At 39.7% G+C, this 27,553-nt stretch overlaps 1 protein-coding gene across 1 annotated transcript; it reads right to left on the reverse strand.

Annotated features, from left to right (window-relative positions):
- Window positions 1–1,472: 1,472 nt before the first annotated feature.
- Window positions 1,473–27,280, reverse strand: LOC126236875 (zinc finger HIT domain-containing protein 1). Its single transcript, XM_049946498.1, has 4 exons — window positions 27,079–27,280; window positions 19,053–19,422; window positions 3,987–4,080; window positions 1,473–2,101 (listed from the first exon to the last, which is right to left on the reverse strand). The coding sequence occupies exons 2-4, from the start codon at window positions 19,195–19,197 to the stop codon at window positions 1,873–1,875; spliced, it is 468 nt and encodes a 155-aa protein (XP_049802455.1). The 5' UTR covers window positions 19,198–19,422; window positions 27,079–27,280; the 3' UTR covers window positions 1,473–1,872.
- Window positions 27,281–27,553: the final 273 nt, after the last annotated feature.

Raw genomic sequence — 27,553 nt, forward strand, 5'->3', positions numbered from 1 at the left:
TATGCTAAGTAATTTTCATAGCTGAGCTTCCTTCTTTTGTTGGTCAACTGAAGAAATTATTCTGTCGCCAAAGATTCCTTTGCGGTTACCTGTGTTGTACCTGTATTCGTGTGTTTAATTTCTGTGAAATGAATGCAGTAATAAATACAACAATTAGGGAAATGACCCAGAGTGAAGAGAAAGCATCACAAATAGAATAGGAGAGAGAGAGAGACGGGGGGGGGGGGGGGGGGGGGGGTGCTTCTGTGATTATCCATTGCAGGGAAGTCACCCCCCTTTTCATCTAAACTTAGTGATGGGAACAACCAAATGAAAACAGACAACTCATTTTGTTATTGCTTAGCATACTGGTTGGATTATTATTATTTTAGTGAAACTAGTCTGTGGGAGCAATCAAATGAAAATAGCTGAAGCAGATCATTGTAATTTTGCACACTGATTGAAGTATTCATTTTTCAAGTGAAACCAGTCTGCAGTTTTTCTGTTTGGTGAACAATGTATCAGATTAGCTCTGTCAACTGAAACCTTTCTTTTGTGTTTCAGTTGACTGTGTCATTCATTTACTCTTCTGAGTGAAACCAGTCTGAAGTACTTTCATTAATTTTATTAAAGTAGTGGTATACACAACTGGGATGTACATGGAGTAGGGCAGCCCTACGCCTGGCAGTACTTAAAGACAACTCAGGGGGTACACCAAATTTAAAATAAGCATTATGCATATTCATTTAATTGTGTACTGAATAAACTAATTCTTCTTTTCATTGTTTACAACTGATTACACATTCTGTGGATTACTTGTTCTAGATGCAGTTAACAAGTAACTAATGAAAATGATGTATTGACTGGGAAACAAATCTGAGCATCAAAGTTCTCCTAGCAGTAAGTGCAGGAGAAAGGAATATTGCCACATTTTAGTGACTGCAGTCTGTTTTACTGTGAAGGTGTGATAATGTTCATTACTTAAAAAACATCTGAACAACTCCTAACCATCTGTAAGCACATTCACATCCCTCCAGTCAACTGAGGTTGACAATTGGAGTCTTCTGTTCATTGATGCATTCAGTTCTTAGCAGAAAAATTCGATTATTTTGGCATTGTCTAATTATTATTGTTCACTGCATTCTATTATAGCTTGTTCTCACTGCTATTGTCTCCCATTGAGACTATCGTGTAAATGGTCAGCAAGCTCCCATATTTTTCAGAGAGATGGTGTACTATTATTGTCTCATTCCATATCACAGCACTATGTCACAATTATGAACCAAATAACATGTAAATAACTAATTTAACTTACTCATACAGCAATTAGATTAGGAATTTAATCACTACAATATATTCATCAGACATCTTGGCCATGGCGGTGGCTGGTTCAGAGATAAAAACTTAAAATGAGAATTTTATCATTGGATGACTACCGTATTTACAGAATTTTTCCAGGGCTTTGGAGAGAGAGAGAGCGAGAGAGAACCGTAGTTACTTGAAACAGTGAACTGCTCATTGCAAATTCACTTAATTTATTAAAAATGTATTAATGTGTAATATTTTACAAGGACACTGCAGGAAGCAATACCAAAACACAACTAAGACAATACAGTGAAGTAAACTATGATTTAACACTGACCACCAGATTAGTACTCAGCAAAGTTACTATTTTATTTACTAACACCAAAGGCTGCATACAAGCAAGCAAAATTACAAATACACAAGGAAAGAAATTATCAATATTAATACTTATGTTTACACAATATATCAGTATACTTCCAATTAAGAAATCAGTTACAATGGAACTTTTTCACTGAATAAAACAAATAACTTCTCCAACAACTCAAGAAAAAGAGTAGTGTTGTTTTCCACAATTTTCCAAGAAGATTCCTAAGCTGTCCATTTCAGACAGCGAGTGTCAAGATGTGTACCTAAACATCGAATACTGCAATATCTTGCGCCACATGGAATGCAGGTATAATTGCTGGGAAATCCACACACAGCACAAAAGTGTCTTTCTGGGAACCTTGATGGTGGTGCCTGAGCCGACATATAATTTGGTGGTTGTGGGTTAATATTTCGATCTTCCTCAACCAACTGGGCAAATGTTTTGCGAAACCTGTAAAACAAAAGACAAATATATGATAAATGAAGTTGTTCGGTAAAAGTTAATCCTGTTTTGTTTATTTGTAGTTAGGTAACAACTTTGTAACCCAGCTGCATTTCAACAAAACAATTGTGAATGTATCACAAGTTGACATTGGGGCACCTCATTACAAGAGACTTAAGTAGCATGATGTGGATGAAATCAATGAAGATTCAGTGACATGAAATGCTATTGGTGTAAACAATTCAGATATGCTGAACCTGTATTGTGCCGAACATTCAGTTAGAACTAAACATTTATGCTGGACTGTCCATCAGCTGCAGCTTCAGCTTCAGACTATCTTTCCTTCAATCATATACATTATGTGATCAAAAGTATCCGGACACCCCAAAATGATACATTTTCCATATTAGGTGCATTATGCTACCACCTAATGCCAGGTACTTCCTATCAGTGACCTCAGTAGTCATTAGACATCGTGAGACAACAGAATGGGGCACTCCGCGGAACTCATGGACATCGAACGTGGTAAGACGATTGGGTTTCACTTGTGTCATCCATCTGTAAGCGAGATTTCCACACTCCTAAACATCCTTAGGTCCACTGTTTCCAATGTGATAGTAAAGTGGAAACGTGAAGGGACACGTACAGTTCAACCTCGCCTGTTGACTGACAGAGGCTGCTGACAGTTGAAGAGGGTCACAATGTATAATAGGCAGACGCGTCTATCCAGACCATCACACAGGAATTCCAAACTGCATCAGGATCCATTGCAAGTACTGTGACAATTAGGCGGGAGATGAGGAAACTTGGATTTCCTGGTCAAGCAGCTGCTCATAAGCCACACATCACGTTGTTAAATGCCAATCAACGCCTCGCTTGGTGGAAGGAGCATAAACAATGGAAGATTGAACAGTGGAAAAATGTTGTGTGGAGTGACGAATCACGGAACACAAAATGTGGCAATCTGATGGCAGGGGGTATGTATGGCAGATGCCTGGTGAACATCATCTGCCAGCATGTGAAGTGCTAACAGTAAAATTCGGCAGCGGTGGTGTCATGGTGTGGTCATGTTTTTCATGGAGGGGGCTTGCACCCCTTGTTGTTTTGCGTGGCACTATCACAGCACAGGCCTACACTGATGTTTTAAGCACCTTCTTGCTTCCCACTATTGAACAGTAATTCGGGGATGGCGAATGCATCTTTCAACACGATCAAGCACCTGTTCATAATGCACGGTGTGTGGCGGAGTGGTTACATGACAGTAACATCCCTTTGTAATGGACTGGCCTGCACAGAGTCCTGACCTGAATTCTATAGAATGCCTTTGGGATGTTTTGGAACGCCGACATTGTGCCAGGCCTCACCGACCTACATTGATACCTCTCCTCAGTGCAGCACTCTGTGAAGAATGGGCTGCCATTCCCCAAGAAACCTTCAAACACCTGATTTAACGTATGCCTGTGAGATTGGAAGCTGTCATCAAGGCTAAGGGTGGGCGAACACCATACTGAATTTCAGCATTACTGACGGAGGGCACCACGAAGTTGTAAGTTATTTTCAGCCAGGTGTCCGGATTATTTTGATCACTTAGTGTATTAACTACAGTTAATTTTCCACTACCTTTTTTGTTACAGAGCCCTGAAACATATTCCAGATTGATCTTTTTCAACTACCATAAAACTTTGTGGTACTCTTACCATGTTATTTCTTTTTCTGTGTGCTTCTATCGACGTTTCAATTATGATGCTACAGCTACAGCCAAGACTAGTACACAATTCGAAATCAGAAGATGATCACAGGCAAAGCATGACACTGAGATGAGACCTGCCTCCCCCCCCCTTCCAACACCCATATCTATCTCTCTCTTTCTATCTATCTATCATATATAAGTTACCTTAGCTTGTAATATTCAGCACTTTTGGTCTTCTTTCTTCTTCCACCACGAGATTCTAGAGTTTCTTGAAATTTTGGGACTTTTTTGCTCATCACTGAAAAATTAGTAATTGGGAAACATTGATTCAATTATAAATGTTCAGTAAACTGATGTTATGGTAGAAATATAACACCGTAATATGATTATGTGCATGAATCATATGTTTATTACATGCATTTAAACAACATAGTTTTACTGAAGCACACAAAAATTTCATAAGCTACATGATATTATGATGTCCAGCCTGAGAACAATATACTCAAGAGAGAGCTGCTTCTCAGATACTTGCACAGAAGGTTGGTGGACCAGAATATATTTTACCCTTTTAAAATGCTACTCGAAAATTGTAATGTGATCTCAATTTGAAGAAGAGGTTACAATAAAAAGTAATAATAAGACCAAAGCTGAAATCATTAATTATTTAACACTGGAATTATTAATATTTAAAACTGATCCACAAACATACCTGACACTCTGAGGATGTCCACTTCAGAAGTGGTATCAGTGACCACGAGGCAGTTATATTAAGAAAGAATACCTAAACACAGAGGGCAACTAAAACAAGAAGAAAGGTTTGTGTGTTCAGCAAACTAGACAGGGAAACAATAGTGTCATACCTCAAAGAGAAAATTGAAAAAAGCTCAGGACAGGAGATGTAGAGGAACTGTGGCTCAAGTTTAAAAGAATAATTGGCCAGGCACTGGATATATATGTACCCAGTAGGACAGTTCATAATGAGAGAGAGCCTCCATGGTACACAGTCACTATAAAGGAACTTCTAATGAGACTACTGCATAATAAGTAACCTCAGACTTTTCACAGATGATGCAGTTATCCACAATGAAGTTCCATCTGAACACAGCTGTACAAATATTGTCAGGCAATGAAAAACTTTAAAAGTGGTGCAATAATTGGCAGCTTGCTTTAAATGTTAAAAAATGTAAAATTTTGCACTTCACAAAACGAAAAAACATAGTATCCTATGGATATAATATTAGTGAGCCACAGTTGGAATCTGTAAATTCATGCAAATACTTGGGTGTAACATATACAACGGAAACTCCCCATCGCAACCCCCTCATATTTAGTGGTAATATTGCCCAGTGGACAGTCCATTAAAAAATGAACACAAATCAAGCATGAAAACAGGAAGGTATACAGAATTGTGAAAAAAGAATCAAGATAGAAATAGTGAACAGTCCAAGCTCAAGATGTGCAACAACGAGCGAGTTTGAATAGGCACAGTGTCGTGGTTATGTTGTCACGGTATTGGACTGCAAAGCAGGAGATCCATGTTCAAATCTCCAGATTTGTGTCTGTGCTATGGTGTAACATCAGTTTGCTACAGCGAGGTGTAAGGAAGGGACCTCCAGATGTGTGTACCACCTATCTGTTCTACACAAGTATCACATGTTAAGATTCTTGTGTTCCATTTTGGAAGTTCTGATTCTTGACTTCCTAAATATTTCACGCCCATTTATTTGTTGTTTTCATTTCTGTTAAAGGTCTAGAGGTCTATGTGGCATCTCACCTGCTCTCACTATTCATCACATTTACTTGCGATGGTAATATATTCTTATCACATTACCCATATTCTATAACCAAAGTATAGTATGACAACTACCAAGACTACAGATGGAGAACAGACATGTTCATAATTTTGCAGAGGAAAAGGGGGCAGGGATTTAATACAGGTCTTCAGCTTTGCAGTCCAACACTATGACCACACAATCACAATGCCGTAGTTTTTGCATTTCGCTCAGTGTTGCACATGTTGAGCTTGGACCGTTCACTGTTTCTACGTTTTCATGCTTGGTCTGTGTTCAGTTTTTGATGGGCTATCCACTAGGTCATTTTACTACTGAATCTGAGAGGGGTGCAATGGGAAGTTTCCATTGTCAGTAGGGACATGAAGTGGAATGATCACTTAGGCTCAGTTGTGGGTAAAGCAGGTAGCAGAATTTGGTTTATGGGTAGAATATTAGGGAAATGCAATCAGTCTACAAAACAGATTGTTTACAATTCAATCACGCAACTCATCATAGAACACTGCTCAACTGTTTGGGACTCATACCAAATACAACTAGCAGGGAGTATTGAAAGCACGCAGAGAAAGGCAGCACAAATGGTCACAGTTTTGTTTGACCCACGGGAGAGTGGCATGAGATGATGAAGGAATTGAAGTGACAGTCTCTTGAAGATAGACGGAAACTATCCCACGAAAGTCTACCATCAAAGATTCACAAACCAGCTTTAAATGATGAATCTATGAATATACCACAACACTCTACATATATGTCCCATAGGGATGGAGAGGATACCGTTAGATTAATTACAGCACACACAAAAGCATCCAAACAATCATTCTTCCCACACTCCATGTGCGAATTGAACAGAAAAAAGCCTTAATAGCTGTTACAGCAGGGCACTTCATAAATGGTTCACAGGGTATAGATGATAAAGTGTAGGTCATATTAGGTCAGATACATTTTCAGTGGGGATTCAGTGTTTAAACAGTAAGGATAAATGCAGCTAAATAATCATCTCTCTGATGAAAATTTGTCACCACTTTCATAAAGTTAGGACACAAATTCTTAAAATTATATCATAATATAAACATGCATTAATTCTCCTAAATGATAGAGCAGAAGAAATATTGGCAGTGAAACTTGGTAATGACATTAAAAGTTTTATGCAATTAAATATTGAATACAACTGAGTATCTTATCTTGTGCACAAGTTATCCATGTAAATTGCTAGCTGATTATGAAATACTAACACTAAAAAATCCACAATATGTTAGCCTTCTTTAATTCACATATTAGGGGAATTTTGTAATAAATGCTTCACTACATAAATAATGCACTTCCCCATATTATCTATTGACGTGGAGAAGACACCATGAGAACAGAACATCTATAACCCAGTCGCAGAAATGAAAGGTTGTTGTTTTTTCTCTCCACTGAAATATGCTCTCAAAACACAGTGGTTACACAGGGATTGTTTCTAATACCCAAATCTTAGCTAAACTCAAACAATGGAAAATCCCTGATGGAATGTAACAATATTAAAAAAGGAAAGTTGCCACTCACCATATAGTGGAGGTGCTGAGTCACTGATGGGCACAACAAAAAGACTGTTACAAATAAAACTTTCGGCCAGTAAGCCCTTTGTCAAAAAAAAAAAAAAAAAAATGGTCACACACACACACACACACACACACACCATGCCCGAGGGAGCACTCGACCCTACAGCAGGAGGCCAATCATGATAATTTGTATCTAGGTCCAGTTAGTACTTTAACTCTGTCAAAAATATAGAATAGAGGGAAATCCTCAATTTACATGTTAGGCATGTTTTAACAGGGTGAAGCACAGGCTTCCTTGAGCAGCGTAAGTTATAATACTGTAACGTAAAAGAAGGTGTAAGTAGAAGAATGATGAACATTAATTCTATTAATGATGGTTTATGCAGCACTTGCACATACAAGAGCGCAGAGCAAACTGCCTCCGGCCAGAACACATACAGTATATATACAGCTACAGAACATTCCAGTACAATGATTCTCGACATTGGTGGATACTTCTAGAATATACTCGAACGAAATATAGAAATTAAAACTGTACAGTCCAGCTGAGTTTTAAACTCACAACCCTTCATGCAACAGTTTAGTATCATAACCACTATACCACGGAGCTACTCAGCTTCTTCTGCGACATTGCTCAGCATCTCGGTGTTATGTCCTCCTAGTCCGAGAACGAGTCATCGGTCCTGCATACTCCGACTCCCAATGACTGATTCTCACCCTGGAAGTGATCTTCTTATAACTTCTTTTGCTGCTACACTCTTCATCAACTTTCTGCTGTGTAGCTTCTCTCGGCTCTTGTAAGTGTCCTAGAACCATAGGCTATAACTTTCTCTTTTCCATCCGAAATCTGCACCAGAACAGCACCGATCCCATACCCACTGGCATCTGCGTGTAGTTCTATAAGGTGCTCTCTAATCATACAGACCATGTACAGGGTCAGTCTTCAGAGCTTTTCGCAGCATATCGAAAGAATCTTGTTGAGCACCACCCCACGTAAATTTAGCATCGGCTTTAGCAATTCTTGGAGTTGCCTGGCTTTGATACAAAAGTCTTTGATAAAACAACAGTAATAAGAACGCCATCCGAGGAAGCTTCTCACATCTATAATACTTTTAGGAATAGGAAATTCTGTTATAGCTCCCACCTTTTCTGGGTCTGGCCGCACACCTTCGCTTGACACAAGGTGCCCAAGTACTTTGCTCCAAAGAGACACTTTCTTGGATTAAGTTTCAGTCCGTCTTGTTGGAGACACTTAAGAACGGCCCTCAGTCTTTTTATGTGTTCATCAAATGTCTCTGAGAACACTATAATGTCATCTAAATAACAAAGACACATCATCCACTTCAGGTGCCTTAGAAGTTTACCCATCATTCATTCAAAAGTTGCTGGTGCATTACACAAACCAAACAGCATTATCTTCAACTCATACAGGCCCTCAGGGGTGATGAATGCAGTTTTCTCACGATCAGCCTCATCTACTTCGATTTGCCAGTATCCCAAGTACATGTCCATGGTTGAGAAAAACTTAGCCCCCTTCAGACAATCTAGTGTATCGTCAATTTGTGGAAGAGGGTAAACGTCCTTTTTAGTTATCTTGTTAAGCTTCCTGTAATCAACACAAAAGTACCAACTGCCATCCTTCTTCCTGACAAGAACCACTGGTGATGACCATGGGCTCTGCGAAGGCTGGATGATCTCATTCTTCATCATTTTTATTAGACATTCCGTTGCTGACACACAGTATGCTCTCTGGCTTATTGGTTGATGGTCTCCAGTGCTAATTCGGTGCTTCACAGTCAATTTGTCTAATTTGCTCTTCACCTGTGGATTGAAGCATTCAGAGAACTCTTGAATAATGGCAAGTAGTTTCTTCTGCAGTTCCTTAGTGTGATCTGGTGCTAGTCGAGCTAGAAGATCTTGTCTCATAGTGGTAGCGCTAACTTCGCCCACAGACTCAGCATGGGAGATTTCTATGACGCTCAGCTGTTCTTCAATTAATGGCTCAGTGTTTACTACGCACATGCGTCTTGGAAGGATCTGTGGTTCTCAGCAACAGTTAACTATCCACAATTCACCACATCCGTTCTGAAACGAGATGACTGAGGCTGGGATGACCAAGTTATTCTTCAGTGGTATGCTTCTCTTACATTCCACTACAAGATCCATGATAGCAACCTTCCTAGCACTGACTGTGGGACTGATCACTTCATTCAGCACACACAGTCTCCTAACACTCAGATGCACATCTTCCTGTCCACAGTATCTCAACTCGTCTAACATAATCTTCGAGCGACCACCATCTATAATTGCTTGAGAAGCTTTCAAAAAGTCCCATCCAAGAATGACAACATGACTACACTCTTGTAAGACAATGAATTCTAAGGGTTGTGTATGGCCACTTATACCCACACGAATGACATCTTCCTGTAGGTTTTACATATATCCCATTAGCCACCTTCAGCAGAGATGTTTTGTTGTCGACAAATACGGTTTTCTGTAACTGGCAATGGTACTTCTCCAAAATGGCTGAGTATGATGCTCCAGAGTCCCCGAGAGCTTGGGCTGGTCGGCCAACCATGAGGATATTGACGTAGTTTCCTATCATTTTTGTAGTGATCGAAGGCGGAGGATTTTTCTCTTCAGCGGCCTCACCTACAAGGAATTTTCCAGGTTGGGGCGGCTAGGTGATCGGCTGGAGCTTCTAAACCACGATGGAGACCTTGATCAGCGTGTTGTGGACCATACTCTCCAGTGGCTAGCTTGTGGTGATGGTGACCTATGTCGTCCTGCACCCACATCTTGTTCATCTTCGTTGTCCTGGAGTTGGTGCCCAAACAGGTTCCTCATGCGGCATTGTAGGAACGTAACTTCGCCTGGGTCTCGACTTTTTTACCGTGTTAAAGGGAAATGAAGGACGAGATATTGGGTTCAATGTCTGTTCCATTTCCTCCCTTATGACCTCTTGAAGCGTCTCGGTTTTTTGCTCACGGTGCAATCCAAGTGTCTTCTGAACTTCCTCTCTCACTATCTGATGAAGAACACTTGTGAAATCAGTTTCTTCCACCATCACAGACATCGATACGACATTTGGAAGCCGTTCACACTTCTTGCGTGTAATTCTTTTTTGATGCATTGTCTGGATATACTGGCACCATTTTATGAAGTCGTCTGCTGTCGAAACCTCCTTCAGGAGTAGGGCTTGATACATGTCCTCAGCAACACCTTTCATGAGGTGTGCAACCTTATCTTCCTCCTTCATTCGAGGCTCTACTATTTTACACAGCTCCAAGAGGTCTTGAATGTACGAGGGTAATCCCAAAAGTAAGGTCTCCTATTTGTTTATAAGTACATAGACCTGTTTATTTCTACAATGGTTTACATCAGTTTACAGCTTGGACATTCAGCTATTTTTCGACATAATCACCATTTCAGTCGACGTATTTTTGTAGACGCCGTGGCAGTTTTTGTACCCATGAAATACCACCTTGCCGCCGTGCTATTCAGAAAGTTATGAACCTCTTCTTTCACCTCGTCATTGGAGCTAAATTGCTTTCCAGCCAAATGTTGTTTTAACCTAGGGAACAGATGATAGTCACTGGGTGCCAAGTCAGGACTATAGGGTGGGTGGATGGTTATGTTCCACTGAAACTTGCAGGAGATTAACAGTTTGCCGAGTGATGTGTGGGTGAGTGTTGTCATGGAGAATGTGTGCGCCCTTGCTCAACATTCCTCTTCTCCAGTTATGAATTGCCCGTTTGAGTTTTTTCGGAGTCTCACAGTACCTGTCAGCGTTAATTGTGGTCCTAGCGATTCAGCTCCGATGACGAGGTGAAAGAAGAGGTTCATAACTTTCTGAACAGCACGGCGGCAAGCTGGTATGACATGCACATACAAAAATTGCCACAGCATTTACAAAAATGCATCAACAGAAATGGTTATTATGTCGAATAACAGCAAAATGTTCAAGCTGTAAACTGATGTAAACCATTGTAGAAATAAACACGTCTATGTACTTATAAAAAAATAGGAGACCTTACTTTTGGGGTTACCCTCATAGGATGCTGTTGTTTCTCCTGGACGCTGCACTCTACACTTTAGTTTATCTTCCGCCTTGCACTTGTGTCGTCGTGTGTTGCCGAAATACTTGCACAGTTCCACCTGGAAAACTTCCCAGCTTGTGAACTTCTCCTCATTGTTCTCATACCATTGCTTGGCAGTGCTCTCCAAGTACAAAAATACGTTAGCCAAACACATGGTGTCATCCCATTTGTTGAGTTTGGCTATACGCTCATATACCTTCAGCTACTTGTTTGGATCTTGGCCATCATTGCCAGAGAACCCCGGAGAATGTCTCATGTGGTGGCACACAGTTGCTGTCATCGCAACATCCTCTTCTTCTTCTTCTTCTGTCTCCGGTAGATTGTGATCTGTTGAATATGGCTCGAACTCTGGTTTCTTGCCAAGTAAACAATGGCTCTGTCGTGGCCTGATGGGAGCCACTGTTTCGTCAATAATGTGCGGTATCAGAAGTTACAATACCCAGCGCCTCCACCAGAATAATGTCATGTAGAGGAAGGCGTAAGTAGATGAATGACGAACACTAACTTCACTTAACGACTGTTTATTCATTTAGCACTTGCACATACAAGAGCGCGGAGCGAACTGCCTCCAGCCACAACACTTACGGTATACAGATGGCTACAGAACATTCCAGTACAATGATTCTTGCCATTTGTGGATACTACTAGAGTGTACTTGAACCAAATACAGACATTAAAATGTTTCAGTTCAGGTGAGTTTTGAACTCACGACCCTCCATGCAACAGTTTAGTATCATAACCACTACACTACAGTGACTACACTATTCGGCTTCTTCTGTGACAATATTAACACCATCATTTCTGATTCCGAGATGAAATGGGCATGAATTATTTGGAGCATACCTCCAATGAAAAAATTCAGGACTATTTAGCCTGGGCAACTGATAGAATCATGGAGCAGGAACTGAAAGTGAATTACAGTGATTGGGTGTAGAACTACATGAAAGCAAAACATGAGTCATTCAAATTTAAATGTTTCCCTTTTTTAATGCTCCTTCTCATCCTCACTATATGTTCCCTAAAACCCACAAATCTTACCATCATGGATACCAACAGTAACAGGTTAATATGCTCCTACAGGAAGAACCTTGGCTCTTGTTGAACTACACCTCCAACCCACTGTCTATAGCCTAACATTCCATATCAGAAATGAACCACTTCCTTCACCATCTCCCAATCATCTTAACTTCATTGTCACCCTACTTATCAGTAGAACACTACCTCCACTGATGTTTTTACTGACTCCAAACCCACCATCTCCTGACTTATACAACTGACAAACTGCATCCTTACTCAAAACTGCTTTTCCTTTGAGGGGAAGAAACACAAACCACAATACACAGCACAGCCAAGGGCACCCGCATGTCAACCTCATAAGTCAATCTGTTTATGGGCCATCTGTAGAAACCCTCTTAGATGCCCGAGATTTTGGCACACCTGAAAGGAAACTTTACCAAATGTAACGTACCTCTCACAAACCTGACAAGACAAAGGTTCAGTGAGAGAATTAATTGTTATGGGTTCTAATAGTGGTCCAGGTTCATCAATCGTATCTTCTTGATCCGGGTCCAGGCCAAGGAGGCACTATCCTAAACCCTTTGCAAGCTCGACACCTTCTCTCTCAGCTACTTTACCCGGTCCTCCTCAGCCCAGCATGTCACTTTCCTGGATATTGACCACCACTACTACGATGGTGCCATAAAAACCTCTGACTATATCACACCCACCAACATCTACAGTACCTCTATTTTCACAACTACCCTTCCTGGCACATCGAAAAGTCTCCCACAGTCTGGCAATCCAATATGCTGAAAGTCTTCACAGATTAACACTATCCTCCAAACCTAATCTGCAAATAGATTTACCATGCCATATTTACACCTGTCTCTAATACTCTGACCAGTCCATGAGTCAGCTGTAAACTAACACCCCACTTCCCATTATCCAATGACACACCAGACTGGAATAACTGCCTGAAAACGAGGAACATCCTACTCCCTCTCCTGAAGTGTGATTTCACAACCCATCTCCACCTAATTTACAGAATATCATGGTCCATCCTTACGCAACATCCACTCCTAACATCTTGCAACACAGATGCAAGACATGCCTTGCCAATACATATCCTATACTACACTCGTAAAGCATTCGTACGAGGTCTGTTCCAAAAATTCCGGAACTTTGTCCACAAAATTTTTCTACATTTGCCTTTTACTTATTGTGCATGGTCTCTTAAACACTCTCCTCCACAACTGACATGCTGCTCCCAACACTGTTTCCACTTTCGCAAGCAGTCTTGGTACACCTCTTGCTGGATTGCACGAAGTCGTGTCTGATAATTTTCTTGTATCTCGTCTATTGTTGCACATCTTCATTCTTACAACAGGAGTTTCAACTTTGGAAATGAAAAAAGTCCACACGGGCCAGGTCTGGAGAGTACAAGGATGAGACACCACAGTGATTTCATTTTTTGTGCAACAGTCACACACTGACAGGGATGAACATGTGGGTGCGTTAACCGTTAACATAATGCAAGAGCCATAAACTGTCTCACCACATTTCAGGCTATTTTCCTCTCACATTTTCTTGCAGGCGTCGCAACACATCCCGACAGTACCACTGATTAACAGTTTGTCCCTGTGGCATGAATTCATGATGAATTAATTATTCAAAGTCAAAGAAAACTACCAGCAAGGTCTTGACATTTGACCTAACCTGATGAGCTTTCATTGGTCTTGGAGAACCTTTTCCCACCCACTGCAAAGACTGAATCATGGCCTCAACATCATAACCGTAGATACACATCTCATCACCAGTTATGATTCTCTTAAGGAACATCCTGCTCTCATCTGTGCGATCTAAAAGCTCTTCGCAGATTGTGAGGCAAAAGTGTTTCTGGTCTTGACTCATGAGCCATAGGGTGAACTTGGCAGCAACATGATTCAATCCTAGATTCAGTGTCAGGATTTCAAGACATGATCCAACTGAAATATTACATTCTTCTGCAATCTCTCAGTCAGTCAGTCTTCAACTGGTATGCACAATTTCATTGATGTTCCTGACATGAGCGTTGTCAGTAGACGTCAGAGCGCGTCCTGAACAAGGGTCATCTTTAACTTATGCCCGGCCATTTTTAAGCCATGTGAACCATTTGTAACACCAAGTGAGGCTTAAGCTCTCATCACCATAGGCTTTCTGCATCATTTGGTGTGCCTCTGTAAACGTTTTCTTGAGTTTCACGTAAAATTTAATGCAGACACTGCTCCTCTAACTCTGCCATCTCGAAATTCACACACTGTGCAACACAATGTACTACTGAGTACAGCACTGAACAATAACTAACATATATACAATATTGAAAGTTCCAGCGGCTACACTTTAAACACCAATGTGTGCAGGGATGCCAACTGCATTTGGCTCCAGCACACCATTGGCACGAAATTACAAATGGCCCAGAATTTTTTGAACAGACCTCATATGACATCAGCTGTATCTCCTGCCCAGCCTTTCATGTGGGTACTGCCAAATAGCTGTTCACATGAAGGAATGGTCACTGCCAAACTATGGCCAAGAGTAGAGTTGAGCACCCAACTTCAGAACTCACTGCTAAGCACAACGTGTTTGATTTCAATGGCTGTTTCACAACCTGTGCTGTTTGGATTACCCTGCCCCTGCCTCCAGTACCGGCTTTTCTGAAATACGCATGTGGGGATTGTTCTTACAATACATCCTTCAATCCCACAATCCTTCTGGCCTCAATTTCAGCTAGCCCCTATTCCTCATCCACCACCACCCCTGTCCCCATGTCTCTTCACTCATTCTATACTCACACCCTCCTCTCTACAGTCTCCCTCTTCCAGTTCTACCTCCCTCTCCCATGCCACTCCTCCCCATTATTGTGAACAGCAATGCAACTCCCTCCCCCTGTGTCAGAGCAAGCTTAATGCTGTCACATTCCTATCCTGTGTATTTGTTATCTCTGACTCCCAGCTGGCTCTAATACCATTCCCTCCAACTCTCCCTCCTGCTTCGCACCTCATTCTTCCCATCACGCACTCCACCTGATACAACCCTTGTCCCAGTCAAATTGCAATACTAGTACAATGTATTGGCCAGGACAATGTAGCCATGCGAGTATATGTGCGTATTCTGTTAGCTCTGAGTGACTCCTCCAAAGCTTAGCGACACTTTTAGTATTATTTATGCGCCCTCCAACCACTTAAGCTACATGGTCAGAAGAATATTGTGCTTGTTTATGTAAAAATTTGACATGGCAAGATTCATTTCCAGATCATCTACGCATCCCTCAGTCCCAAACTGTTTGTTGTTGTTGTTGTTGTTGTTGTTGTGGCCTTCAGTCCTGAGACTGGTTTGATGCAGCTCTCCATGCTACTCTATCCTGTGCAAGCTTCTTCATCTCCCAGTACCTACTGCAACCTACATCCTTCTGAATCTGCTTAGTGTATTCATCTCTTGGTCTCCCTCTACGATTTTTACCCTCCACGGTGCCCTCCAATGCTAAGTTTGCGATCCCTTGATGCCTCAAAACATGTCCTACCAACCGATCCCTTCTTCTAGTCAAGTTGTGCCACAAACTCCTCTTCTCCCCAATTCTATTCAATACCTCCTCATTAGTTACGTGATCTACCCACCTTATCTTCAGCATTCTTCTGTAGCACCACATTTCGAAAGCTTCTATTCTCTTCTTGTCCAAACTAGTTATCGTCCATGTTTCACTTCCATACATGGCTACACTCCATACAAATACTTTCAGAAACGACTTCCTGAGACTTAAATCTATACTCGATGTTAACAAATTTCTCTTCTTCAGAAACGCTTTCCTTACCATTGCCAGTCTGCATTTTATATCCTCTCTACTTCGACCATCATCAGTTATTTTACTCCCTAAATAGCAAAACTCCTTTACTACTTTAAGTGTCTCATTTCCTAATCTAATTCCCTCAGCATCACCCGACTTAATTTGACTACATTCCATTATCCTCGTTTTGCTTTTGTTGATGTTCATCTTATATCCTTCTTTCAAGACACTGTCCATTCCGTTCAACTGCTCTTCCAAGTCCTTTGCTGTCTCTGACAGAATTACAATGTCATCGGCGAACCTCAAAGTTTTTACTTCTTCTCCATGAATTTTAATACCTACTCCGAATTTTTCTTTTGTTTCCTTTACTGCTTGCTCAATATACAGATTGAATAACATCGGGGAGAGGCTACAACCCTGTCTCACTCCTTTCCCAACCACTGCTTCCCTTTCATACCCCTCGACTCTTATAACTGCCATCTGGTTTCTGTAAAAATTGTAAATAGCCTTTCGCTCCCTGTATTTTACCCCGGCCACCTCCAGAATTTGAAAGAGAGTATTCCAGTTAACATTGTCAAAAGCTTTCTCTAAGTCTACAAATGCTAGAAACATAGGTTTGCCTTTTCTTAATCTTTCTTCTAAGATAAGTCGTAAGGTCTGAATTGCCTCACGTGTTCCAACATTTCTAAGGAATCCAAACTGATCTTCCCCGAGGTCGGCTTCTACCAGTTTTTCCATTCGTCTGTAAAGAATTCGCGTTAGTATTTTGCAGCTGTGACTTATTAAACTGATAGTTCGGTAATTTTCACATCTGTCAACACCTGCTTTCTTTGGGATTGGAATTATTATATTCTTCTTGAAGTCTGAGGGTATTTCGCCTATCTCATACATCGCGCTCACCAGATGGTAGAGTTTTGTCATGACTGGCTCTCCCGAGGCCATCAGTAGTTCTAATGGAATGTTGTCTACTCCCGGGGCCTTGTTTCGACTCAGGTCTTTCAGTGCTCTGTCAAACTCTTCACGCAGTATCTTATCTCCCATTTCGTCTTCATCTACATCCTCTTCCATTTCCATAATATTGCCCTCAAGTACATCGCCCTTGTATAGACACTCTATATACTCCTTCCACCTTTCTGCTTTCCCTTCTTTGCTTAGAAATGGGTTTCCATCTGAGCTCTTGATATTTATACAACTAGTTCTCTTCTCTCCAAAGGTCTCTTTAATTTTCCTGTAGGCAGTATCTAACTTACCCCTAGTGAGACAAGCCTCTACATCCTTACATTAGTCCTCTAGCCATCCCTGCTTAGCCATTTTGCACTTCCTGTCGATCTCATTTTTGAGACGTTTGTATTCCTTTTTGCCTGCTTCATTTACTGCATTTTTATATTTTCTCCTTTCATCAATTAAATTCAATATCTCTTCGGTTACCCAAGGATTTCTATTAGCCCTCGTCTTTTTACCTACTTGATCGTCTGCTGCCTTCACTACTTCATCCCTCAGAGCTACCCATTCTTCTTCTACTGTATTTCTTTCCCCCATTCCTGTCAATTGTTCCCTTATGCTCTCCCTCAAACTCTCTACAACCTCTGGTTCTTTCAGTTTATCCAGATCCCATCTCCTTAAATTCCCACCTTTTTGCAGTTTCTTCAGTTTCAATCTGCAGTTCATAACCAATAGATTGTGGTCAGAATCCACATCTACCCCAGGAAATTTCTTACAATTTAAAACCTGGTTCCTACATCTCTGTCTTACCATTATATAATATATCTGATACCTTTTAGTATCTCCAGGATTCTTCCAGGTATACAACCTTCTTTTATGATTCTTGAACCAAGTGTTAGCTATGATTAAGTTATGCTCTGTGCAAAATTCTACAAGGCGGCTTCCTCTTTCATTCCTTCCCCCCAATCCATATTCACCTACTATGTTTCCTTCTCTCCCTTTTCCTACTGACGAATTCCAGTCACCCATGACTATTAAATTTTCGTCTCCCTTCACTACCTGAATAATTTCTTTTATCTCGTCATACACTTCATCTATTTCTTCATCATCTGCAGAGCTAGTTGGCATATAAACTTGTACGACTGTAGTAGGCATGGGCTTTGTGTCTATCTTGGCCACAATAATGCATTCACTATGCTGTTTGTAGTAGCCAACCCGCACTACTATTTTTTTATTCATTATTAAACCTACTCCTGCATTACCCCTATTTGATTTTGTATTTATAACCCTGTAATCACCTGACCAAAAGTCTTGTTCCTCCTGCCACCGAACTTCACTAATTCCCACTATATCTAACTTTAACCTATCCATTTCCCTTTTTAAATTTCCTAACCTACCTGCCCGATTAAGGGATCTGACATTCCACGCTCCGATCCGTAGAACGCCAGTTTTCTTTCTCCTGATAACGACGTCCTCCTGAGTAGTCCCCGCCCGGAGATCCGAATGGGGGACTATTTTACCTCCGGAATAGTTTACCCAAGAGGACGCCATCATCATTTAATCATACAGTAAAGCTGCATGTCCTCGGGAAAAATCACGGCCAAACTATCTCAAGCAAATTATTCCACTAACTATCCTCACAGCAAGGTGGCACTGGTTTCATAACAAATTAACCCTACATACTAATGATATGAATATAATAGGGGAAACATTCCTCGTGGGAAAAATATATCTAAAAACAAAGATGATGTGACTTACCAAACAAAAGCGCTGGCAGGTCGATAGACAGTGTCTATCGACCTGCCAGCGCTTTCGTTTGGTAAGTCACATCATCTTTGTTTTTAGATATATTTAACCCTACATACTGTATGTTATGCATGAGGTAAAAGATGACATGATCAACACTACACCTGTTCTTGAGAAACAGTGATTTTTTAAAACTATTCCACAGTTTCAATGAAGAAATGTAAATTACAAGCAACTGAAATACGTATACAATTGAATCAAAAGAGATCAGAAAAATGATAAATAAAAAAAATGCATTTTCATACACACTCTGCAAGCAAAAATACACTTACCAAGGTCAGCATGTGGATCTTCATGGAAATTATCTTGTTCAAGAGCTTCAAGGGCTTTTCTGGCCCTCCTGTGACGTGCAGCTTCATCTAGTACCCTTTTCTGATTGGCATCTTTCAGTCGTCCTGATTCTCTTGCAGATGCCATGGTGAAGTGTAATGAAAGCAATCACAATTGTTCAATTCTTACAACCCTCTGTCAGCCAAGGGGAAACTTATCTGGTCCATTAGATCATCAACACGAGCTTGAAGAACCTCAACAATATCAGCTGATATAAAAAGATGTGTTTCATCCAAATCCTGGATAATAAACTTCTTCCCTAATGCCAGTGTTTCATCAAGATGTAAAAGGAACTGCTTCATTGCCTGGTCACTGCAAATAAATGTGGAGCTGAGATTTTTTCCAACAAATTTAAACTCAACTTCAATTTTTCTCAACATCTCTAGCTACTAGCCATTACAGCGCTTTCGAGTTAACAACATTACATTATATGAATCATAATAAATGCATCTTGTGGATAGGGGCCACTTGGATGTGAAAAGTAGTTAAGAGCATTATTTTTATTAATCTGTAATAAAATAAATGGCTTAACATTATGAAATATCATAGTTCTAACATTAATTAGATTATAAACTAATACACTAGTGTAGAAAGTTTCTGTGAAGATTCTCTTCAATGGAATGCAAGTTGTCTAATGAAGAGTTCTCTGTTTTAAGTCAGTCTTTTATGATATACTACATTATCCACCAGCAATTTAATATGCTCTGGTCAGTTCAACATGTGTGAAACCTAGTATTTAGACTACATTCTGAGCTAATGTGAAACCCTTACAGTTCTGGTGACTTGAATATGGTCTTGGTATTATATTTCTCTGAGAAGAGACAAAAATTAGTAATGATGAATTGTTTCACAATACTACATTTTTTGAAGTTATTTCTACCAGATGTTCTAAAACCAACATCAGATGCACTTCTTCTAACATGTTTCTAGATTCAGAAAATTATATCCCTCAAAATAGAGCTTCCACAAAAATGATTTTTTAAAGCTCATTAGTAAATGGAAATATGCAGCACAAAGAAACTGCTTTATTTTTAAATCTCCTGCACCTTTAATTGTGTGCACTACAACTATGGCTTTATTAATTCTGAGGTATGGGTTTTCCAATCAAGGTTGTGATCTATCTGTTGTACATTCTAGCTGGAGCGGGGAGGGGGAAGGAGAGCAGGGTAGTGGTGTGGAACAGTCAAGTGCTCTTTGGGGGAGCATATAGGGATGAGGTAGAGATAGGATAAGGCACAAGGTGAAGTCAGTATGTTAGACTGAGGGTGGATGGGGGGAAGGGGGGTGGGGGGAGTAAAAACACTGTGGGTGTGCTTGTGGAATAGAAGGTTGGGGAGTGGGAACATGGAAGGGGATAGGTGGGTGAAGGACATCTTTGTTTTTTACATATATTTTTCCCATGTGGAGTGTTTCCCTCTATTATATATATATACACTGATATATCTAGTAATTTGTATGGAGAAATATTACTAATGATTTATTCTAAAGTGTGGAATGCTGTGTTGGTGACAGACTGCTATGAATTATTCACATTTTGTAGACTACCCTTTATTAATTTATAGTTGGTGTTTCTATTATTGACGTAGATAGCAATTGGCACTTTTTATGTTCAAGTGGTTATAACAGGATCTGTTAAATAAGAGAAAATTTTGTTTTTTAACAGTCTTATCAGAAGTAATTTGTATAAAATTGTGAATTTTTGTTCCAGTAAAAGACAAATTACATGTGATGTGTAGTCCGTCGTGTCTTCAGTTTCTGCTGTAACAGTATATTGGTGTTTCTATTACTGTTATACAGAGCACCTTCTATGCTGAAATAATAATAATGATTTATTCTGGAATGCGGAATGTTGTACTGATGACAGGCTACTATGAATTATTCATGTTCTATGGACGGCCCTTAATTAATTTACTAGTTTTGCTGCATCTTAGCATGTCTATTATTGATGTATGGAGCAGTTTGGCGCTTTTTACGTTGAAGCAGTTAATATGGGAGCTCCCTAAATCACAGAAATTTTTATTTTGTGACAGATGTGAAATAATTTGTACAATATAAGCAATTTTGGTACTACTGACAAGACTCTCATAAATGATTCCTGTTGAGTGGACAGTCATTCCTTAATTTTCTGTTAATGTTGAATCCTGGTGTTCTTATTATGACCTGTTGCCTATCGCAATGTCTATTTTAGGTTAGAAGGCAACAATCTAACTGTTATTTCGCAAACGCAACAAATGTGAAAAAAGCTGGCTGTGGTGGCAGACTGATCTGTAGCATAGCCCAATATCTAGGTTAGGTTGAAGAGGAACACTTTGGTTGAGTTGGTGAAGACAATAAATATGAAAACAACAGAAATGTTTGTGGTGACAGACTGTGTGCCATATGGCATTCCCAGTCAGTTTTTCTTTCCCTTCAGCCATCGTGGCCACAGTGTTAATTTAAAAGACCAGCTGCTTCAAACTGTTGCATACTGGGCAAGCAACTGAGTTGGATGGAGCCTTCGCACGCATGTGCAAAGGGAATAGTAAGTAGCAATCCGGTGCTTGTGGTTATATTGCAAAGCATCCAGAATTGAGGGGGCTTAGTTCAAGAAATGTTTCTAATATGTTACTAAGTGTTGGTTCTCATTTTATTGTTTCATCACTAAGCTTGAGTAATTGTTTGTGCTTCAGTGGGTTTCCAGATTAGGTTTATCTGGGGGCCACTGGTTTCAGCAGTGAAGTCACTGGGATATCCAGCTGGAGATGAAGTCTGTTGTGGTATAAGGATAGTGACTGTTTTTCTCTTTTCTACATGTGAGTGTTTGTTATTTGCATGTTTAGGGGTATTAAGACAGTTCAGAACTGTGGTGGAACTAATGTCTGATATATATTTCATCGGGTAAAACAGTTCACTTGATTTATTTAGTTGTTGGTTTCCATATGAAGTTGTACTTCAGCATATAATGAAGGTGGCCAGGGTCACATTTATAAGTACGTTGTGAAACACATATTACCTTAAACCTTGTGGCAATTGGTGTGTGGCTTAATTGCCCAAGTGGTTGTTGGTTCTGGTCTTTTACTTAAATGTTGTAACTAGAGGTCATTTAAGTATCACAAAAAGGATACGAGCTTGAGATCTAGGTTAGGTTGGACGGCAACAGTTTGGTTTGAGTTGAAGAATTCAACGAATGTGACAGGAGGGGAAAAAAAGGGTCTTTTAGACACACTGATCTATAGCATAGCCCAAGATCTAGGTTTGGTTGGAAGGCAACAGATTGGTTGTGGTTTGGCAAAGCCAACGAATGGGAATACGGATTTTAGGTTGATGTGAGAGAATAATCTGTAGCATAGCCTAAAGTTCATGTAAGAGTGATGTCTCTCATTGAAGCACGGTGAGGCTGGGTCTTGGGGGTTATTTCTCGCCAACCCAAAGAAAAAAAAATTAATGACAGTGTAAATATTTTTATCGATACAACTTTCAATTTTCTGTACCAATCTTACTCCTCTCAAACCAACAATTTCTGCAAATGCTACAACTAACTCTAGCAGTCTTTATGCAGCTCTAGTGCATCAGATATTTACTTTCGTATGATAAATGAGGTTCATATCTCTACCAAACTTTGGACATTTTCTACTACTGGTGATAAATCTGTGAGACACGCACCAGGTAACTAATTTGCCTTTGTGTTACATAAAGACAAGGTCCCTGTAACAAACTCATTTGGAAGCCATGCATCAAAACACAATGAATTTAAATAGAACTGTTCCTCAAAAGAGCACTCTTTCTCTGAAGTCATCTGTTATGGCATTTCTTACTGGATACTTACAAGAACACCAAATACAGCATTAACATCTATGGTTGCTTTCCAAGGTGAATGAAGTCTTGCAAAAATTTTTCAGTTAATTTTTCTTTGCATGTCAAGGTGTAGAAACTTTTTTATTACTTATGAACTGCAGTTATCTGAGAAGACAGTTGTAATTGGAGACGCTTCTGCAGAGAAGTGTGAATTGAAATGTGTGAGAAAGAAAGTGAGAAACTTCATGGGGACACATTTACTGTGGAAATCAATGCAGCTGTGTTTGGAAGGAGACAATTTGGCAAAGTCAACAAAAGGAAAAAGAATAGGAGGTCGTGATGCATACTTTTGAATAAAATCCTTATATTGCCATCATTTTTATATTTTCAGGAATTCCTTTTTTTCATATATAATTGTTTTCTTGGCGGTGTGGTGCATCCAAATAACTAAATAAAAGTTCACTTGTTTTTATATCATACACGTTTCACTTCATTTTATTTATGAAGCATCATTAATGACACATAATATATGACTTCTGTAAATACACAGAATCAAAACGTGTGTAGCACAAAAATTGAGTCTTACTGAGTTGCATTAACAGACCTCATCTGCAAAAATATAAAAATAGCAACTGTGCCAAATAATTCATTACAAGCTTCTGTGTATCCACATTTGTCTGCGGAGCTTCTGTTTGATCGCACTATGATATGTACTATCCTATGGGATGTTATGTTAAAATGCAATATTTGTTTCTCCACTAGAACAATTTTGTTATTAACTACACAAATCAGCTGTTCTGCCACCTTAACTTCCCATCATCACTTGAAGCAGATGTTACCAATATACGCTTCAAGTTAAGAGCACCAACGACCCTTTGTAAAGTTTTGTCTACAGTAGGTACATAAATACTCAGAAAACCACTGTGAATGGCAGACTGTACCAGTTACCAGCATTTTTATCATTCCATTCGCATATAGAGCTCAGAAAGAATGATTGTTTAAGTGCCTAAATGCACGCCGAATAGAGGCATTGTAGTATATTCCTGACTGATTCACACCATGCCTGTGGTGGTAAGATACTACTTTTTTTTTCCAAATGGCTCTGAGCACTATGGGACTTAACATCTGAGGTCATCAGTCCCCTAGAACTTAGAACTACTTAAACCTAACTAACCTAAGGACATCACACACATCCATGCCCGAGGCAGGATTCGAACCTGCGACAGACTGTCGCGCCTAGAACCGCTCTGCCACCCTGGCTGGCTTTTTTTTCCATTTTGTGTACATTTAAAGCAAGTTTCCCATCTTTAGAACACTTTGAAATCTGATCAAGAACTGACTGAATATTTATGCAGCTTCTTGCAGACAGTACTTCATTACAGATGTTTGCATCATATGCAGAAAGTCTGAGGTTACTATTGTCTGCGAGTTCATTAATATACAACATGAATAGCAAGGGTCAAAAAATGTTTCCCTGGGGCACACCCAAAGTTACTTCTACATCTGTGAATGACTTCCCTCCAAGAAAACTTGCTGCACCCTTCCTACAAAAAATTCTCATTCCAGTCGCAAATTTCAATTGACACTCCATACAACTCTCCTTTTGCTAGTAAGTGTAGGGGTAGTATTGAACCACATGTTTTTCAGACATCAAGAAATGCTACATCCACCTGATTGCCTTAATGAAAAGCTTTCAGTGTGTAATACGAGAAAAGTGCGAGTTGGGTTTCACATGATTGATGTTTTCGGAATCCATGCTGGTTGGCATGGAGGAGGTCATTCTGTTGCGGATACCTCATTATGTTTGAGATCAGAATATGTTCTAAGATTCTACAGCAAATCAATGTCAAGGATACACGATGGTAGTTTTGTGGCTCACTTCTACCAGTATTCTTGTAAACAGATATGACGTGCTTCCTTCCAACAACCGGGCATTGGTTTTTGCTCAATGGATCCACAATAAATTACAGCTATAAAAGGAGCTAACCCAGCTGCAAATTCAGTATAGAATCTGATAGCAATTCCACTGGGTCCTGGAGCTCTGTTCAATCTCAACAGTTTAAGCTGTTTCTCACTGTCACTGACACTTAATATTTATTTCACTCATCTTTTCAGTGGTGCAAGAATTAAAAAAGGGCAGTTCCAGATTTTCCTTTGTAAAGGAACATGTGGAAACGGAATTAAGTATCTCTGCTGCCCTCAATTTCCATTCCTGTCTTATACATGGGCACAAACCTTGATAACACTATCAGCCTCTACACTCGACCAGAATTTCTTTGGGTCTTGTAAAAGATCATTAGACAAAATTCAGCTACAGTAGTCACTGAAACATTGACACATCACTTGCATGACAACCAAATACATTTCATTCAGGATCTCTCTCTCTTCTCTCTCTCTCTCTCACTCACCCTATGCTTTCTTTAAGACCTATTATGCTGTGGCCTCCATTCTTTTAGAACTTTCTTAGTCACTGTACACCATGGAGCATCTCTACCATTCTGAACTGTTCTGCTGGGTACGTATCGATCCTGGGCATATGGAACTACTCATTTACACATTTAAACTTGAGCCACAGCTCCCCTACAGAATGTGATGTTAAAAGGGGAATCACCGACAGAGGCAGAAGTTGCTTCCTACAGGCCCCCAGAAACAACTGCTGGGGTCCTTTCTGTTCATATTGTATATTAATGTTCCGAGGGACAATGTTAGACCTTAACTGCTACCTCACACTTTTTGTACAGGATGCAGTTATCTTCTATGAAGAACTAGGCTATATGAGAAAAACCCGCACAGATATTCAGTCAGATCTTGATACGATTTCAAAGTGGTGCAAAAATATACCTATTTTATAATATCAAGAAGTCACAATTAGAATCAGTTAATTCACACAAATACTGCGCTGTAACTATTCTTGAGGATATGAAACTGAATGGTCGCGTAAGGTCAATAAAAAGTAGACAGGCTTAGGTCCACTGATAGGACACTGAGAAAATACAGTCTAAAAAGGAGACTGCTTACCAAACACTTGTGGAACCCATCTAAGAATATTGCTCAAAAAAAGGGGATTCTACTCCATTGGACCAAAATGGATATTGAATGTATACAAAGAGGGTAGCACCAATGGTCGCCTGTTTTGTTTCGTCCACGAGAGGGAAAAAAAAAAAAAAAAATTGCGAAAAACCTGAATTTGCACTCTCTTGAAGACACTTTCTACAACTGTTACAGCTTTCTTTCTAATTAATTACATTCCCGCTACCTTAAATTTCCAGAACTCCATATACCACTAACGTGAATCAGAACTCAAGACTTCTTAGATTAGGAATACTGTAACAACCCCTGATGTTCTTATTTGACGCTAATTGCTGGTTTGTTGTAATAATAATGCTTCTCTACCAGGTAGATTTTCTTTGACCTAGCTACACAGTTTATATCCTGCATAGCAAGGTGAATCGTCTCACATAAAGGGGATTCATACATTACGGCACAATTCAAAACTGTCCTTCAGTGTATGTTACCATTGTTCAACTCTGTCCGCATTTAAAACCTTTTGGAGAAACTGTCATAATTTAAATCGTGCTTTGATGCTAACTTCCTTGGTGAAATGTTACTGATAGGGTTTATAAAACTCATGTCACACTCAGAAATTGTACTCCGAAACACGACACGAATCCTACAAGTACACGCCATCGTTGTGTTTACTTGAAGTTAAAGTTATATACAATACTTAAACTTGGCTAAGCATTAAGGCACTACAAAGTGGAACATCGTATGTCTCTAGTAGATTAGGAATTGATATTTAGACAAGCCAACTGATTTTTTTTTAAACTAAAGAATGTTGTATGTAACATAAAAAAATGTTGATGAATTCTCAATGTTTACATAATAATTCATACCGACGAATTCTACTGCATTAGTCCAACACAAGGAAGCCAACTGCACTCGAACCTTACCAATAAATGTTCAGTATAAGGACACATAAGAATGCCAGTAATAAATTCAGTACCTTATCTACAAGAAGGAAGTTAACGTATCTCCTTAAAGCATGTAAAAATTAATTATTGGAATCCGCAGGGCGATGATTCTCTCTTGGTTCCACGGTACTATAAAAATTGTATGCAACAGGCACCGACAACATCGCACTTTATCACAAAACACTGTAATACGTGCATATGTCTTACCATTCGACCAACACACCTTTCATAACATTCACCATGTTGAAATAATGTAATATATATCCTCCACAGTTCACTGTTTAACACACATCACCGGCTGCTTACAAACAATCCAAAGCTCTTCATAATACACACGTAGAGCATCCCAAGTCTCGATGCTCAGATCATGTGTAATTATGTACTGCTAGACAGAGACGGCTTTGTTTTATATTATCAATAAAATATCGTTGACTTTCGTATGTATATAACTGACAGGGGAAACATTGCAAATTACTGTAAGACCTCAGTGAAGCTTCGGCATGATCAGATAGCTAACATAATACACATTTTAAGATGTAATCCCTTAATTTGAAAAATAGATGCGCAACACCAATAAGCATTCGCTAAGCAATGAGGTTCGCACGAGACAGCGGTGCATACGGTAAAATGATGTAATAAAAAACGCAAAAATGCTAATTAACACTTTTGCAGTACGGTATCAATGGTCAAGAGAATTA

Source organism: Schistocerca nitens, chromosome 2 (assembly GCF_023898315.1).
Source record: "Schistocerca nitens isolate TAMUIC-IGC-003100 chromosome 2, iqSchNite1.1, whole genome shotgun sequence".
Classification (NCBI taxonomy): domain Eukaryota; kingdom Metazoa; phylum Arthropoda; class Insecta; order Orthoptera; family Acrididae; genus Schistocerca; species Schistocerca nitens.